Source organism: Esox lucius, chromosome 20, assembly GCF_011004845.1.
Source record: "Esox lucius isolate fEsoLuc1 chromosome 20, fEsoLuc1.pri, whole genome shotgun sequence".
Taxonomy (NCBI): domain Eukaryota; kingdom Metazoa; phylum Chordata; class Actinopteri; order Esociformes; family Esocidae; genus Esox; species Esox lucius.
Genome location: NC_047588.1, coordinates 30,442,730 through 30,460,755, shown reverse-complemented (window position 1 = coordinate 30,460,755; position 18,026 = coordinate 30,442,730). Strand labels below are relative to the sequence as shown.

At 50.3% G+C, this 18,026-nt stretch overlaps 1 protein-coding gene across 2 annotated transcripts; it reads right to left on the bottom strand.

Annotated features, from left to right (window-relative positions):
* Nucleotides 1-221: 221 nt before the first annotated feature.
* Nucleotides 222-17,739, bottom strand: virma (vir like m6A methyltransferase associated). Of its 2 annotated transcripts, none has more exons than XM_029115743.2 (25): nucleotides 17,622-17,739; nucleotides 16,911-17,026; nucleotides 15,974-16,060; nucleotides 13,457-13,505; nucleotides 13,213-13,375; nucleotides 12,995-13,114; nucleotides 12,645-12,887; nucleotides 11,353-12,074; nucleotides 11,092-11,229; nucleotides 10,705-10,931; nucleotides 9,703-10,385; nucleotides 8,319-8,401; nucleotides 7,707-8,189; nucleotides 7,461-7,616; nucleotides 7,040-7,275; nucleotides 6,642-6,891; nucleotides 6,151-6,368; nucleotides 5,686-5,818; nucleotides 5,429-5,578; nucleotides 2,073-2,227; nucleotides 1,796-1,892; nucleotides 1,428-1,591; nucleotides 929-1,278; nucleotides 669-821; nucleotides 222-571 (listed from the first exon to the last, which is right to left on the bottom strand). In XM_029115743.2, exons 1-25 carry the CDS (start codon nucleotides 17,682-17,684, stop codon nucleotides 390-392), a joined length of 5,421 nt encoding a protein of 1,806 aa, XP_028971576.2. In that variant the 5' UTR covers nucleotides 17,685-17,739; the 3' UTR covers nucleotides 222-389. The 2 variants fall into 2 exon arrangements, with proteins under 2 accessions (XP_028971576.2, XP_028971577.2); XM_029115744.2 differs by having other exon boundaries at nucleotides 12,672-12,887.
* Between the last annotated feature and the right edge of the window lie 287 nt (nucleotides 17,740-18,026).

The following is an 18,026-nucleotide window of genomic DNA, read 5'->3' as shown; positions in this document are numbered from 1 at the left end:
TTAATTCCAAGATCTTAAGCACACAAAAATTGTATGATATCTTTAGAAATGGATGCATTAAATATCAGATGAAAAGTAACATTTCAAATTGTAACATGGACTGGCTGATGTAGACCACCCTTGGAGGATATAGAACAGAAACAGGGGAGCCATGTTGGCTCAAGAAGGAACTCTTTAACACCCTCCAATCAGGAACATTAAAGCACTACCCCAGACAGCACTGTTGTCTACTGAACTTTATTAAGCTGGAACATCAATGTAAAAGAAAAACAAAATAACGACACGAAGAGCAACACAAAGTCCACACGTCATCCTCATGAGACAACGTATCCATAATCCTGATTGGTCCGTTAGAGCCGTGACAGGCTGCAGTCATTGGCCAGGGCTGTTTACCTGGTGAAGGAGCGAACATGTCGCCCCCTCCCCCCTCCGCTGCCTCCCCCACTGCTGAACTTCCCCCCCTGGGAACCTCTGCCCCCTCCTCCGCCTCCCCCGCCCTGACTCAGCCAAGACAGGCCTGTACCACCACGACCTCGAGGGGCGCGGTCTCGTGGAGCCAGGCGGTATGCACCTGGGAGGAGGAAAACCAGTTAGGCCTTCAGTGATTCTCTGAACGGGCGTGGCCCTGTGTGTGTGTGCGTGCGCGCGCATAGCGTGCGTGCGCGTACCTGTTGGTTGCTGGCGTGACGGCAGAGGGCCGCGGGTGAAGTTGCTCTGGCCGCCCCTGGCGTCGTTGTAGGTTCCCCGGTGTGTGACCGGCGGAACAGGACCGCTCCATGACGAGCCGCCTCGGCCGGCCTCACGACGGGCGTTATAGTTACCTGGCGGGGGGGAACGGGGGCACAGATGTTTTGGTCAGTGCTTTTTAACGGCACCTCATTCAAAAGCAGAGGTGAGCGGTTTGCGCTAGCGTCCTCGGAGTACCTACCGGACAGCAGCACTCCTTTGGGCTGCGGCGGGGTGAAGAAGCGTGTCTGCTGGCTGTGGAAGGTGGCCCGGCCTCGGTTCCCGGTGAACAGGCCCCTAGTGGGGGGTTTGGGAGAGCTCTTGGGGGGTCTCTTAGGGGGCAACAGGCCCAGTGGAGTCCCAATGTCTTTGAACTCTGCGGCAACAAAGTCGTCCACGTGCATGCTGGGAGGGCGCGAGGTGTTCTGCTTGCGCTGACGGAAGATGTCGTGGGGGCGACAGAGCTGTCCCCCAAAGCCCCCCCTCCCCCGACCGCGAGGAGCAGTCATCATGTGGGCTCGCTTAGCTGGCTCCACGTAGTCTGACTTACCGCTGGGGGACAGGGAGAGGAAGGCGACTTTGTTAATGCACACACAAGGTTGTGTGGGTGGGGCTGCGTGTGACGGGTGGGTGGGGCTGCGTGTGAGGGTGGGTGGGGGTGCGTGTGAGGGTGGGTGGGGGTGTGCGTGGACTGTGTGTACCTGGTGATGAAGGTTTCATGTTTGTGCTTGCCCAACCGGAAGCCCTTGTTAGCTTTAGCATGACTGGGAGACAAGGGTTCAGACAGGAAGGAGCGTTCAAGCTCCGCCTTCAGGTCCAAGTCCGGACAGCACTCCTGGGCCAGGCTTAACAGATCTACCTTCACCTAGGGACAGGCACGGGAAGGACACATAAAGACACCAACACACACGTTGCTTCTTCTATCCTTGTGGGGACCAGAAAAAGGATTCCCAATTTTTATGTGACCAGCTAAAGAACCCTATAATTCTTGTGGACCTCAGGTCCCCACGTCTAATGTGGAAACAGGATCAAACCCACACACACTTGAACCAACACCCGGGTGTCTCACCATGTCCAGCTCAGCCTCCATGTCGTCAGTGTGGAAGGGAGAGAACCACAGAGCCTTCAGCTGTTCATCCAAAACGTCCGACAACACAAACACTGTCCTACACCAGAGAACACAGACATCTGGGGGTCAGACTGGGTCTATAGCATGTCACTTGTGATGAAGTATATTGTTCATACAGAAGCATGGCTTAACATGGTTGACTGTATCCTAATGGGCCAACAGTGTCAGTGAGTGGTACCTGTGATTGAACTGGGTCAGCAGTGTCAGTGAGTGGTACCTGTGATTGAACTGGGTCAACAGCGGGTCTGGGTTGGGAAGTGTGGGCTCTGTCTCAGGGGGAGATGATGTGTCCATAGCCGTCTCCAACGTCTGTCGTAGACCAATCACATTCTCCAACAGGGTCTCCAATGAATCGTCCTCTTTACACAGCTTCTACACAGACACAAACAACAGCTAATGCTACAACTTCCATTCCAAGTATGCTTTCCACCCATTCTGCCCAGAGTGGGTGAAAATGTGCTTTCAAACAGAATATTCTTTATGTTATGAATCGTTCAGTGAGTTCTTGCACAAGCATAAACAAGAAAAGGAACCGGACAAGCCTAGTTCTGCCGGCCTGATTAGAAGGGATGAATGTTATGGCCCGGGCTGGATTTGATCCACGGTTTCCGATGCGACAGATTGTCTTTAACCTCTACGCTATTTAAACAGCGGGTGTGGGTGCACGTGATACGTGTCGAGATGTTGTGTGTGGTTACTCCTTGCACTGTCAAACCAATTAGTCCAAACTCCTTCCCTACATTAGCAAACATCCAAACCAACAACAGGTATAACAGGATCGCAACACTACCTTCAACGTGTTAAATTAGAAAGAGATTACTGTAGATGGCTAGCTAATAGCTATACAGTACCTATAATGAAACCAATGACTCCAATCACTCCATGGCTGGTTGGTTTCTTCAGAAGACAAATGGACAACCGAACAGCCAACCACTACGTTATGTGAAAGTAAATCGAAATCAATATATTCTTTGTCGGTGCAGCTCGCTCATCGCAATATAACCATAAACCGTTTTACTTTAGGCTTACTATAATGTTGCTCCTGAAGCTTGTAGCCAGCAAAGTTTTTATCAATCCTGAACAAATCCTTAAGGGGCTTACACACCGGAACCAGTGACCGCTGCCTCCTCCATTAAGGGGATACACACCGGAACCAGTGACCGCCTCCTCCATTAAGGGGATACACACCGGAACCAGTGACCGCCTCCTCCATTAAGGGGATACACACCGGAACCAGTGACCGCCGCCTCCATTAAGGGGATACACACCGGAACCAGTGACCGCCGCCTCCCCCATTAAGGGGCTTACACACCGGAACCAGTGACCGCCGCCTCCTCCATTAAGGGGATACACACCGGAACCAGTGACCGCCGCCTCCTCCATTAAGGGGCTTACACACCGGAACCAGTGACCGCCGCCTCCTCCATTAAGGGGCTTACACACCGGAACCAGTGACCGCCGCCTCCTCCATTAAGGGGATACACACCGGAACCAGTGACCGCCGCCTCCCCCATTAAGGGGCTTACACACCGGAACCAGTGACCGCCGCCTCCTCCATTAAGGGGCTTACACACCGGAACCAGTGACCGCCGCCTCCTCCATTAAGGGGCTTACACACCGGAACCAGTGACCACCGCCTCCCTCCATTAAGGGGCTTACACACCGGAACCAGTGACCGCCGCCTCCTCCATTAAGGGGCTTACACACCGGAACCAGTGACCGCCTCCTCCATTAAGGGGCTTACACACCGGAACCAGTGACCGCCTCCTCCATTAAGGGGCTTACACACCGGAACCAGTGACCGCCTCCTCCATTAAGGGGCTTACACACCGGAACCAGTGACCGCCGCCTCCTCCATTAAGGGGCTTACACACCGGAACCAGTGACCGCCTCCTCCATTAAGGGGCTTACACACCCGGAACAAATATTTTTCAGGCAAAATCATCCTGAAAAATGCTGAATTAAATGTAAAACCTTCAGAAATTAAAATGGTGCAGATACACTTTTTTGGAGGAAAGATTATTGAAAATGAATATTAAAATAGTATATCACAAATAAAAAAACTATTTCATATTTCAAAATCTTTCTCTATTCGACCTCTGTATTAGGTGACCAAAAGGATGTTGTATGTGAACTACATTCAGTCAGGAAAACCGCCTCTAGGCTTCTGTATACTGTAGATCCATGGGGTGGAATTATTTTCCCGGCTTCCATCTACTGATTTAGTCACCCTAGTTTTGGGCATCCTAGAATGATCAAAGGCTTTCCTGACTGCCAGCGGAGAACCCAACATATATATGCTAGCTAGTGGGTCCTGGTGTTATGGACTAGAGGATGATGTACCACCACACATCTGGAAATGCCTTAACAACTGCACCTTTGACTGGATTATTGGTTGTTTACCCACAAAATAATATATGAACTTAGTTACATTTTTAGAGTCTGTATTTGAGGACATTATCATCCACCGTGTTTTCCAGTGTGTGTACTGTAATGTGTTTTTCCAGTGTGTGTGTGTACTGTAATGTGTTTTTCCAGTGTGTGTGTGTGTGTGTACCGTAATGTGTTTTTCCAGTGTGTGTGTGTGTGTGTACCGTAATGTGTTTTTCCAGTGTGTGTGTGTGTACCGTAATGTGTTTTTCCAGTGTGTGTGTGTACCGTAATGTGTTTTTCCAGTGTGTGTGTGTGTACCGTAATGTGTTTTTCCAGTGTGTGTGTGTGTACCGTAATGTGTTTTTCCTGTGTGTGTGTGTGTGTGTGTGTGTACCGTAATGCGTTTTTCCTGTGTGTGTGTTTGTGTACCGTGATGTGTTTTTCCAGTGTGTGTGTACCGTAATGTGTTTTTCCTGTGTGTGTGTGTGTGTAGCGTGATGTGTTTTTCCAGTGTGTGTGTGTGTGTGTGTACCGTAATGTGTTTTTCCAGTGTGTGTGTGTGTACCGTAATGTGTTTTTCCTGTGTGTGTGTGTACCGTGATGTGTTTTTCCTGTGTGTGTGTGTGTGTACCGTGATGTGCTTTTCCAGTGTGTGTGTGTGTGTACCGTGATGTGTTTTTCCAGTGTGTGTGTGTACCGTGATGTGTTTTTCCAGTGTGTGTGTGTGTGTACCGTGATGTGTTTTTCCAGTGTGTGTGTGTGTACCGTGATGTGTTTTTCCAGTGTGTGTGTGTGTACCGTGATGTGTTTTTCCAGTGTGTGTGTGTGTGTGTGTGTACCGTGATGTGTTTTTCCAGTGTGTGTGTTTCGTGATGTGTTTTTCCAGTGTGTGTGTACCGTGATGTGTTTATCCAGTGTGTGTGTGTGTGTACCGTGATGTGTTTTTCCAGTGCGTGTGTGTGTGTACCGTGATGTGTTTTTCCAGTGTGTGTGTGTACCGTGATGTGTTTTTCCAGTGTGTGTGTTTCGTGATGTGTTTTTCCAGTGTGTGTGTACCGTGATGTGTTTATCCAGTGTGTGTGTGTGTGTGTACCGTGATGTGTTTTTCCAGTGCGTGTGTGTGTACCGTGATGTGTTTTTCCAGTGTGTGTGTGTGTGTGTACCGTGATGTGTTTTTCCAGTGTGTGTGTGTGTGTGTACCGTGATGTGTTTTTCAAGTGTGTTCAGAGGGTGTGCCTCTGTCTCCTCCCACTGCAGCAGAGCCTTCATCTCTGAGCCAGAAAGAGCCACGGAACGAGGGGGCGGGACCAACGCAGACTCCTCCCCTCCGCTATCCTCTCCACAGCAACCCTGGGTAAGTAAACGACAGTGTTAAAGACAGACTGATTAGAATTATATAGCGTAGATCAGCCTTCACAATAATGGAAGACATTGATAAACTTGTTTCGGGGTCTTACCATTGGGTCAGTGTTGAGGATCTGTCGCAAAAAGTCCAGAAGAGCAGAAAGCAGTTCAGCAGAGTCTTTAGTAAAGGAAAACACCTGTCTCTTCAACAGAGCACACACACTGGCACTGTGCTTCTTCAGAGCCCTAAAAACACACACAAACTAGTTGAATATGGTGTTCTTGTTAAGCATTTATCTTAACTCCTTACAGGTAAATTTTGTGTGTGTGTACCTTCACTGGGGATCAAAATTCACCAAAAGGCTATAACATTACATGGAACCATGTAAGTAACCTGCCAGTCCTAACTTTTGAAATGCTGTTAAAGACTAATACGTTAGGTCTAGCGGTTAAAGTTCGATTTAGCCAAGTTAAAGTTACTGACGTTAATGTTATGGGATCAAGGAAAAAGCTTTTCGAATAATAATTGTCATCAATAAAACTCACGATGAACGGTGTGTGTGTGTGTGTGTGTGTACCCTTTGAGGTGGTAAAGTCCATAGTGGTGTTCTGTCAGGAACATCAGAGTTCTGAGGCAGGTAAGAAGCAGCGTCACACTGCTGTCACTGCTCCCCAACACCTCCAGTAGGGAGTCGCACGCCGACGAGATCATTTCCCGTCCGGGCAGGGCATTGGCCAGCTGTTCGGCCTCTGAGACACACCCCTCGGCCGGATGGGAAGCCACCAAGGAGACGTCCTGTCAGTCACACAGGGAGAGAGAGAGAGAGTGCAGGGTTAATAACACACCTCTGTGTACGCCCTGGGGGCGCCCTTCTCACCCTGCCCAGCCTGATGCCACACCTTGCTAATCTCACACATTGCTGAGACTTAAGTGTGTGTGTGTGTGTGTGTGTGTGAACAAAGCGCTACATGAACCAATTCACCCCGTCCCTCTCCTTTGAAATGGCCGGGGGGGAGGGACAAGACACGAAAATGCATGGGCCTCGTTCACTGCCAAGTGCTTCGTTACCTGGTCACACAGTGACTGGAGGATGGTTCCCACCAGCTCGGCACAGTGCTGTTGCGGGAGGGCGTGGTCAGCAGCGGGAACCAATAGGGCCAACAGCAGCGGGAAGAGCTCGGCCGGCGTCTCGTCTCCGGGGGCGGAGCCGGAGAGCAGGTGCAACGCTGCGATCTTACAGGCTCTCTGTGAAACCAGGGCGTCGAACAGAGAGAGGAGACGAAGGACCTGTCCCCAGCCTGGAGTCTTGCCCTCCGCCCTGTGAACACAAAACAGCGCGCAAGCACAGGTCAGACGACGGGGGAACACGGGGGAACCCACGCAGAACACGGGTTGGGAACATCCGACTGAAACCCTGCCGGCCGACTCGGGATTGATCTGGGCGGCGCGGCGTCAGCGTGTCTTACGGCTGCAGCTCGTCCAGCAGCATCTCCAGCAGGGTCTTGGTGATGAGCGTGGCTGTGGGGGACGACAGGTCGGCCAGCTGCACACACACCCTGCGGAGCGCGGCCAGCAGCGGAGGACAGCTTGTCCCGCACACGCAGCCCAGGACGTCGGCGAACGCGCGCCACTGGACCCGTAGGTGCATGCTCCACAGCTTCCTGGTGTTCAGCGCCACCGCCACGTCCTCGTCGGAGATCACCTGGGAGGGGCAATTTGAGACGGTTAGTTGTGTCTGTTCGTCTCCTCGCCGATGAGAGGGGTGGGGTCGGTGAGGGGTGGGGTCGGTGAGGGGTGGGGTCAGTGAGGGGTGGGGTCGGTGAGGGGTGGGGTCGGTGAGGGGTGGGGTCGGTGAGGGGTGGGGTCGGTGAGGGGTGGGGTCAGTACCTGTGTGCTCTGCATGGGCAGTGGCAACGGAAGCAGTTCGGAGAGCAGTGTCAGGCCAGAGAAGAGTCCCTCTGGGGCTTTCAGCAAGGAGCCCAACACCTCCTTCAGCATCAGAGACCACGTGTTGCTGAGCAGGGTCTCCTCTGTATGGGTCATCTGCAGAGGAGAAACACAGGCACACGCATGTAGAAGGTGAAATTACACACACACACACACACACACACACACACACTCTTCCGGTCTTACCTGTTCACTGACTCCCTGAGTGAAGGTCAGCAGCACGTCCACGATGAGGGCCTGGACCCTGGTCTCCTCCCCATCCAGGCGGCCGGACGCCGGCGCCGAACACACGATCATGTGCAGTGTCACCAACACGCTAGCGACGCGCGTGTCCCTGAACTGGAAGGCCCCGCTGCGAAGCAGCTCCGTCAGCATGGAGCGCAGTAGCCTTAGCGTGTTCACGCACACGCCGAGGATCATACAGCGCTGGGGGGTGGGCCCCATGTGTCCATGCACACGCCAGGCAGGCAGCAGCACGCTGCACAGCTTCTGGAGCACGCGCACGCATGTGTCCAGGCCCTCCGCGGAGAACAGCTGCACCCCCGCCAGGCTCCACTTCAGGTCCCTCTGTTGGCCCTCCACGGGGGGCGGGGGGCAGGCGATCTGGCACAGGACCCGCAGGGCAGACATCAGGCCGCTTCCCTCCACAGTCAACAAGCTCTCCATGTTCTACGGGGGGACACACATGGGGAGTCATATGAACACAGCGGGAGATTGCGTATCAGACAGTCGGCCCGGGCGTGGGTGAGGGACTAAACAAACGGCAGCATCGGGTCAGTACTGGCAAAACTGACTCACCTGTTTAATGTAGTCTAGCAGGGTGGGAATGCTGCTGATCTCAAACTTCACCTTGTCCAGAGGCTCCAGCCATTTACCCAGCTCTGGAACGCAAGACCACAGTGAGCCGGGTAGAACATGCACTTTATAGTGACCACATACAATGAACCCATCAATCAATAACATTTATTTATAAAGCCCTTTTTACAACAGCAGTTGTCACTAAGTGCTTTCACAAAACACCCGGCCTTAAACCCCAAGGAGCAAACAACAGTAGTCTTGAATTTCAGTGGCTAGGAAAAACTCCCTAAGAAGGCTGAAATTTAGGAAGAAACCTAGAGAGGACCCAGGTTCAGAGGGGTGACCAGTCCTCTTCTGGCTGTGCCGGGTGAAATATTAAGAGTCCAATTGGAATTATAAATAAACGCTTGTGGGCTAAATCCAGAGTCCATTTAAATTTAGGCCAGGTCAGAAGCATGACCAGATGGACAAGGACAGGGACAACACAGGGGAGGGAGGAGGTGTCAGCACAGTGAAGACGCTGTATAAACAACTGGGATACTGTTTAATTCATGACTTACAAATGTCTCCTTCATATAGGATGTATCCCTTTTCTGGGTGACCTGAATAATGCAGCTCACCAGATCAGGCAACATTTTAGCTCTGTGTTAACTGAGATAAGACTGCTCTAAAGAGTAGCAGCCATCTACACTTAAATTACAAAAACACAGGCACAGTCCAATTGAAATTTGACATCTGCATTCAACCAACCTTTCCAAACATGGGCTTCCACCCAGAGGGAGTGTTTAGGGTTACCAGAACAAATGAAAGAATTAAAATGCCTATGTTGGCATTTTCAAAAATATTGGCACAGTTTGATCCTCTTTAGGGTGCTTATTCAGTTCTAGGGACCATTTTCAGACAACATCATGTACTGCTGTGAAGTTCATCATCGACACATCCCTATTATTGAGAGAAATTAGACTGGGCTTCCTAAACAATGCGTAAGGTAGGTCAGCACAGGGTAATCGTCGGATGTGGAAGTATTTAACATTAGTGTTGAAGATCCACACCGCTAAATAACCCAGAACTGGCCACTACGAACCGCTCTTATCTATCTTCAGGCCAATACCTGAATGGGGCAGGGCTAGACCTATGCTCACAGTCCCAGTTAACCGCCCTCTTCTAACCAAACCAGTTTGTAGATCAAGATTTGCATTTGATTAAATAAAACCACCCTGTCAGATGTGAAACCCATTAAATTAAATGAGCTAGAGGCAAACCTGAACCCGGACCGTCCGAAAGGCCTGGGATTACCAGTTAACCAACTATTGATTGGTTCGGAGTTCCAGGTAAATAGTTGGGGTGGACGTGAACCTGGCTGTGTCAGGGGTGACCTACGTACCCTGCAGTTTGGCGTTGGTGTCGTCGGCCTTGGCCAGGCTGAGTAGTGAAGCAGCATGCTGTTCCATCGTACGGAGGTCGCCGGAGTTCTGAACCACCATCAGCACCAACATACAGGCGTAGTTATAGGTGACGGCCTTCCGAGCCTTGGCCTCCCCGTGTCCGTCCTTGCTGTGGTGCTGCAGCAGGGCGACCAGACAGGAGAGGTTGTTGTCCAGGCTAAAGACGTGGGCCACGGCGCTCCTCCCGGTCTGTGTGAAGGTGATGAGGTAGAGGGCATGGAGCATGCTCAGAACCTCCGCACTGTCGCCCTCCTCTAGCCCCACCCCGCCCTCCCCCCCGGCGGTCACGTGACTCATCAGCTCCGACACACCTTGGAGGGCGTGCAGCGCCTGCATAAGCCACACCCCCAATCCCTCTTCGCCCAGTGCCGGCCCAGAAAAACCTCCGTCAACCCCGGTGAGCACAGGTTCCTCTCCCTCAACCTCGGCAACTGTTGCTAGGAGGCGGAGCAAAAGGTTGGTGGGTGTGGGCTGGGCCAGCATGAAGAGCAGTCCTGATTGGGTGAGAGACAGGAAACGCAAGAGTTCTCTGACGGCGTGCGTGACGCCTGTATGTCCAGCCGCCGCGGCCGCAGACAACGCCACCGCCGTGCTCTCCAGGAAGTGACACGCATGCATGTACCTGTGGGGAGGACGTTATTACCCTGATGTCAGAAATGATTCAAACCCCTGATGCTTTCCACCTTTTGTTAAATCATTAACTGGGGTTAAAACTGACACATTACATCTGGGGTGATCATTAACAGAACATGTCAGACACTTATTGCACACAGAGTGGGTCTGTCCACCCAATTTATGTATGTATTATGTACACTGACTTGGGCCATTTCTCTATCTACTTTGTACTTGGGACAGTGTTTAGATTGAATGCATTTTGTATTTGGGCCATAAGTAGTGGTGAAGGCACAAGGCAGCGTAGTAGAGATGTCTTGGTATTATACCTGTACAGTGTGGGGTTTGGGTCATCTCTCTCCTGGGGACCAGTGATGCGTGCAGTCGTGGGGAAGGCTTTTCCGGGGGGCTGAACCATGTTGTGGGGGGCAGTCTCTAGCAGGTGATGTAACTCTTCTAGAACCCCAGCCATCCTATCCAGCTCAGCCTCACTCACAGGGGAGGGGCCTAAAGATGTCTCTTCCTCCATGGGACTGTCAGACTCCTCCCCCTCATCCTAAAAGAGATCAATACTCATTGTTTTACACTGTAGCAATTATATGGTCAGTAGAACCTCAGACACAGAAACGTGAGAGTTACAAATGGGGCATTATGCGAAATGGCAACAATCCTACACAGACAACTGGTCTGATGGGGAAGGACTCCAGCCGGTGTACCTGTTGAGGTTCGCTCCAGACAGCTGCGGTCCTCTGCAGCTCAGTCAACACCTCGTAAGCGTGGCCTTTTTGCAGAATAGCGTTGCCCGCGGTGACCACCCTCACAGTCTCTTCTCCCAGGAACAACTGCACCAACCTCTGCCGGGGGGGGGGGGGGGGGGGGGGGGGGGGGGCAAAACACAGGCTCAGTAGGACACACAAACTGGCCGGACACACACAAAGGCAGCGCCATTCCAATGGACCATCGACGTCTCCTCTCACCTGGTATCCACTCCTCTCCATCTCCCCGTCCTGCAGGAAGGCCTCCACGCCCGCGGGGGCACTGGTCAGGGCATCCAGAGCCCTTAGAATGCACAGCTTCAGTGTGGACGACACGTGGTCTGCACTGAGCAGCTCCAGCAGGAGCCCCAGGGCCCCCTCGCCCAGGAGCATGTTGAGGCCCTGAGGACACTCGGCCAGACAGGAAGCCAGCTTAGCTCCAGCTTTTAGCTGTCTGAGGTTTAGAGCAATGGGTTGGGTCAGAGCGATCTCCATACTCAGGCCCTGGAGAGCCCATTGGACCAGAGCTGAGATAGACTCCTCCCATTTCCCCTGTCCAATCAGGAAGCCCATCCCTTTAGCAAGCAGACCTGAGGCCTGCTCCAGAGCTGTGACCCAGCGGGAGTCACGGTCCTCTCCTATCCCAGCCAGGAGCTCTCTCAGCTGGGTTACAGCCTCTGCCTCTGCCCCCTCTCCACTTCCAGGCGCTTCGGGGCTTACAAACATAGCTCCCCTGGCCCTCTCCAGCTGGGAATCAAATCGGGTCTTGTAGGGCGGGGTGAAATATAGCAGTGGACGGAGCTCTCGTTCATAGGGGTCATACTGAACTGGGGGTACAGAGGCCAGGTCTTCAGGGGTGTAGTCAATGTCAAAACTGGGGAGTTTAAAACTCCCATTGTCCAAGTCATCCTCATCGCTACTGATCTGCTCATAACCGTCATCACCTGGAGGAGGGAGAGATGAGCGTTTAGAGAGATGTGATAAAACAACAACACTCAACAACCCTGACCCTACCTAACCCTACCTAACCCTCCATGACACTCAACAACATCTACTGTACAACACCCAACAGCAACTACAACACCCAACAGCAACTACAACACCCAACCGCAACTACAACACCCAACCGCAACTACAACACCCAACAGCAACTACAACACCCAACAGCAACTACAACACCCAACAGCAACTACAACACCCAACAGCAACTACAACACGGCAAAGGTACAAGTACCGGACTCGACATTCACAGAAGTGCAGGTACTCTAATGACATGAAGTATGTCGTCACTCCACCAAGAGCTCAGACAGAAAGACAAACACACAGCAGACATGTAGGCAGTCTGTCATGCAAGGGGGATGTGGTAGTACAGCAGTAACACGGCTCCAGGCTCTCGGGGCATTAGGCTGCAGGCTACAGCTGGTGTTTTAGGAGGGCAAGCCAAGGGAGGTGCAGGCAACATGCCAGGACACACGCACTCCGTCGGTCCTACCATCACACAGGAGCCCCCCTACCTTCCTCCATCTCTTCCTCCTCCTCACCCTCATCCTCTTCCTCCTCCTCCTCCTCAGGGGCGCTGCCGTCAGTCCTGGCATCGTCCTCTTCCTCCGGCTCTTCCTCCTCCTCCTCCTCCTCCTCCTCTTCCTCCGGCTCGGCGTCAGAGTAGGGTTCATCGGCGGGCAGCGAACCGCGTTCGGGTGACACCGCCTCCAGGTAGTCCTCCCCTCGGTCCGCTGGCTCTACCTTGGCCACGCCCACTGAGACAGACAGCCCCGCGGTCATTGGTCACACAGGGCCACACTGACGCAGGCGTTCGACAGGTTACATCATGAAAGGCCGTATAAAACACGCCCCCGTGTGATACCTGTCAATGGGACCTGCTCCTCCTCGTCATCGTCTGGTGGGGGAGGTCCGGGGGGGGTCCGGGGGCCTCGGGGAGCAGGTCTGGGGGGGCTTCCATTATAATGCTCCTCCTTATCCCATTCTGGAAGACACACACACACACACACAGTCAGCTGTTTGTGTTTCCTAAAGAAAAGTGTGACTGTTCGCCAGGCAGCTCCAGTGGGCGTCACGGACAACCTTGTTTGATGATCCTCTTGGGGCCAGTCGGCTGTTGAGGGGGTGGGGGCGGGGGAGGCGGGGGAGATTCCCGGTCGCTACCATGTGACCTTTCTGCTGAACCATAAACCGCCACGGTCAGACTGGTGTACCAACCACGCAGCACCAAACCATCAGTGTTCACCTAAACACACACAAACAGTTACACAACCATACACAGCCACATACCTACGTGTGCTGAGAGTAGAGACAGAGGAGTGTTTACCTTTCCATTGGGCCTGAAGATGATGCACTTGTTTTCGTCATATTCCAAACTGCATGGAGAGGACAGAGAGAGGTCAGAACACATAACTTATCTTGTTCCCAGATCCTCCCGCCCACACTGATGGACAGCGTCACATCCCATTCCAATTCCGAAAATGAAATCGATTTCAAATCCTGAGGGCTCTCAGCTCATGCACAGGTTTAAAGCCTCCTGTTGCACTACCAAGCCATGCACCACAGACTAGCCACCAGGTTTGTGGCTGGGTTCTGGGACGAGGCATATTGGACAGGACACCGGAGACTGTTTAAATTGGGAAGAAGTCTGACTGACTTCCTGGTTAGAGTCGTGCAGTGGGGGAAGAAGTCTGACTGACTTCCTGGTTAGAGTCGTGCAGTGGGGGAAGAAGTCTGACTGACTTCCTGGTTAGAGTCGTGCAGTGGGGGAAGAAGTCTGACTGACTTCCTGGTTAGAGTCTTGCAGTGGGGGAAGAAGTCTGACTGACTTCCTGGTTAGAGTCGTGCAGTGGGGGAAGAAGTCTGACTGACTTCCTGGTTAGAGTCGTGCAGTGGGGGAAGAAGTCTGACTGACTTCCTGGTTAGAGTCGTGCAGTGGGGGAAGAAGTCTGACTGACTTCCTGGTTAGAGTCGTGCAGTGGGGGAAGAAGTCTGACTGACTTCCTGGTTAGAGTCGTGCAGTGGGGGAAGAAGTCTGACTGACTTCCTGGTTAGAGTCGTGCAGTGGGGGAAGAAGTCTGACTGACTTCCTGGTTAGAGTCGTGCAGTGGGGGAAGAAGTCTGACTGACTTCCTGGTTAGAGTCGTGCAGTGGGGGAAGAAGTCTGACTGACTTCCTGGTTAGAGTCGTGCAGTGGGGGAAGAAGCAGAGAGACTTGGGATGAACACCTAGGAGGCACACATGCAGCTCTGTGTGAAACTCTGAGGCCTGTTGGGAGTCGCTGCTCAGGGCTCAGCTACAACTGAACATCCCTGCTGTAGCAACAGTACATAAAAATGAAGCAGCCAATGAGATAGTTACTAGACATACCCCATGTGACGGGCATTTGCTTGATTGGCTATAGCCTTTTCATTTTACCCCCTAAACTAAACGTGAAGATAGCGAGCACATGTGTAGGTTGTTAAGAACTGTCAAACATCTTCGCTTGGCCAGTGTGACAATGTCTAGGTCTGACCGGGTCAGAAACATTCGGCCTTTGTGTAGTTTGACAAACTAATCACAATAACTGACCAGTAGGAATTTGGCAATGATGCCCGGCTGAAAGGTCGGAATTAGTGAGATCTGCTGAAGTAGGGGAGACGTGCAATCATGGAATGAGTGTTTCATATCACAACAGGGTGGAAGGAAATTGTGGTGGGAGTTCAGCTGGGAGGAGCCTGGCATTTACTCGTACTATAATAGCTTATTGTATGTGACAACTGCAAAAGTACACCGAATGACACATTTGGTTATGTGCATGATAATTAACTTTTATTAACGTTTATGATGGTTTATAGTAGTTGGTTAGCTCATAGCTCTGCTGAAGGCCAAATTAAACGTAATTTGACATGTAATACTTGCAAAAAACAGAATCTGATGTTCAAATAAATAAGGCCTTTAGGTCAGGCAATACCTGTTTCTCCCTGTTGGAATTATTGATGCGTCATTTTGTGCTTTATGTTGAGTGTGTGTGTGTGTGTGATTCTGCAAATGCAAAAACAATAGCGTTGAGTTACAGGAGAGACCAGTCTTAGGCTGAAGATAGATAATGACGGTTGTCACAGGTCCCTGCCCTGACAGGTTCTACAGGTGGGACTTGCAATCTTAAGGACCCTTTCAGGGAACAGAAAAGGGGGAGGAGCAGGAGGGTAAAACAGAAAGTTACCTGGAGAACAAGAGTGATAGGAGAGACAGAGAGGGGGCATATAGAGTGATATTAGTAGAGGTATAGAGTGATATATAGTACCAGTCAAAATTTTGACACACCTATTCATTCAAGGATTAATTGAAATGCTTTTTTGGTTACTAAATGATCATGTATGTGTTATTTCATAGGTTTGATGTCTTCACTATAATTCTACAGTAAAAATTACCCCTGAATGAGTAGGTGTGTCCAATCTTTTGATAGGTACTGTATATAAGTAGAAGTACAGAGGAATATAAGTCGAGGTATAGAGTGAGATATATAAGTAGATGTATAGAGTGAGATATATAAGTAGATGTATAGAGTGAGATATATAAGTCGAGGTATAGAGTGAGATATATAAGTAGATGTATAGAGTGAGATATATAAGTCGAGGTATAGAGTGAGATATATAAGTCGAGGTATAGAGTGAGATATATAAGTCGAGGTATAGAGTGAGATATATAAGTCGAGGTATAGAGTGAGATATATAAGTCGAGGTATAGAGTGAGATATATAAGTAGAGGTATAGAGTGAGATATATAAGTAGAGGTTTGAAGTGAGATAAATAGAGGTACATAGTGAGACATGTAGAGGTACAAAGTGTAAAGTGTTACCGACCTGCCCAGTCTGTGGAAGGATGCATTGTTGGGTTTAGTGAGGTTGTTGAAAAACAGCTCAAGCTGGAAAGAATGAGGAGACGTTTCCCTGAGAACATAGAAAGAAAAAGGACATGACATCATCAGACTCCCTCTGCATCCAGCCCAATTGCAGATCCAGTCTGTTCGGTAACCGCCACAGAAATGGACCGGCCTAATTTCAAATGGACCCTGTTGCCCAACACCCTATGCACTTTAAGATTTCAGAGGATTTTACTGGTGTAACCATTACGATAGTTGCTACATGTTTCCTCTAAGGGCTTATTTACATTACGGGTGAGAGAGTAAAAGGTTAGATAGACTTTTCTTAGTTTGCATAATAATAAACATAGCATTTGATCGAAAATGTGTCACACGCTACCTCGGAAAGTGGTGTCTCAAGCCATCTGCAAGTTTATACAACAAAGTAATCTAGTGTCTTGAGTTGATATGGCTCGGGAACATTTTTCAAAATGTAAATAGGCCCTAATAGGCTCTCTAAGAATCTACCCGGGGGTATACCCGGGGGTCCTGGGGGAGGTAGAGACAGGGACAGTTAGGAGTCAACAGGCCAGGTATTCCTAAAGCATGATCCTTGTTATTAAGGAGCAGCCTAATAACAAGTAGATATAGACATCTCCCCAATCGCTTATCAGCTTCCCAGTCATGTTAATGTACTACTTCAAAACGGAATGCCTCAATGGTGCTGTCCCTGCCTTTAAAGTTACCATAACAAGACTGATGTTGCAGTGTAGGTTGGTTACCTTACACATTACTACCAACAGACATGGAGCAAATGAGGCAAGGCTGGACAACACATCTCAAGAACCATACACAAAGCCCTGTCTCAGATGTTATACACACACTAGCTAGTAGTACATTTATTGTTATATCCCTTATACTCAGTGAGGATTTCTTACCCGTATGCCCTGTTATCTGGGAGGCTGCTGTGTGCCTTAATTCCCGGGGGAATGACACGAACTTCTGTGATTAGGACCCCGTATGGAAACCGCACCACGTCCACATTAGTTGTCAGCTACAGGAAGAACACCGACGGACACATTTCATGTATGACACGTTCAGAACACGCTGGTCGCAACGTTTTCTTTGATCATTTCGTGGATTCGTGGCAAACAGTAAATGCTTATCTATAAATATATACTGAAAATGGTCTGTGTATACACAGTCATTCTGAACTAACAGTCATGTTATATCTGTGGTTGAGCAGTGTGAGTAGCTATAGTACAATAACAGTGGGTAAACAAACTGCGCACACGCCGCGCTAGTGCACGGTCTCGTTATCCGTTATGGCTATACAAGACAGTAGCTATGCTCGTATCCACATTCCAAGTGCAACTGTCAAGGAAAGACCGTTGTATATAAGAGCACGTCATTTTGGCCCAATGAACAAATAAATATATTGGTAGTAATCAAGTAGTAATACATTGTTTGAAAGTAAGAATATGTAAGTTGGCCACTAGTGCTAGTATTAGCATAACTACTAGCCTAGAGAGCGGGGACAAAGCAGCGAAACGTTAGCGAACAACTGTATGCATGTCTTAGCGATAACGGGACCTCAGCAAAGTACACTCCTGATATAAAGCCAGTGTGGTATTCATATATTTAGATACCTCTGTACTTTGATGTTTGAACGTATCCAAAAAAAGAAGCTCCATTGAAGTGTCCCCCGCCATCTTTTTCTGTTTTCACTTGGGGTAACTTCCGGACCTTAGCTGCCCGCCTACAACGGTTTCCGGGTCTTAAAACCCGGCTTCGAGGTGTATCAATGCGTCCCTGCGTAACCACGATAACATATTAGTAGAAACCCAAATGGATCTGAAATCGGCGGTCCAGCCCCCCGTCTCCACTGTTACCTGATCCTTTTAGAACTGATTTTTCTGATAGCTAATTAATTGTAAAGTAGGATTTGGTGATTCACCAACCTAGTTTAATGAGGGTTAACACTATTGTAAGCCGCAATGGATAAGTGCGTCTACTATGACTAAAACATAAGAAGAGTTAAAACACATTATAAA

What these genes read in the sequence shown, in the direction of transcription:
- virma (XM_029115743.2), bottom strand. Translation starts at nt 17,684, where the DNA reads ATGGCGGGGGACACTTCAATGGAGCTTCTTTTTTTGGATACGTTCAAA. An exon ending in TCAAACATCAAAGTACAGAG is followed by an intron (nt 17,027 to 17,621) that starts GTATCTAAATAT and finishes TTCTTCCTGTAG; the next exon opens with CTGACAACTAATGTGGACGT. An exon ending in TCTGGAGCGAACCTCAACAG is followed by an intron (nt 10,932 to 11,091) that starts GTACACCGGCTG and finishes GATCTCTTTTAG; the next exon opens with GATGAGGGGGAGGAGTCTGA.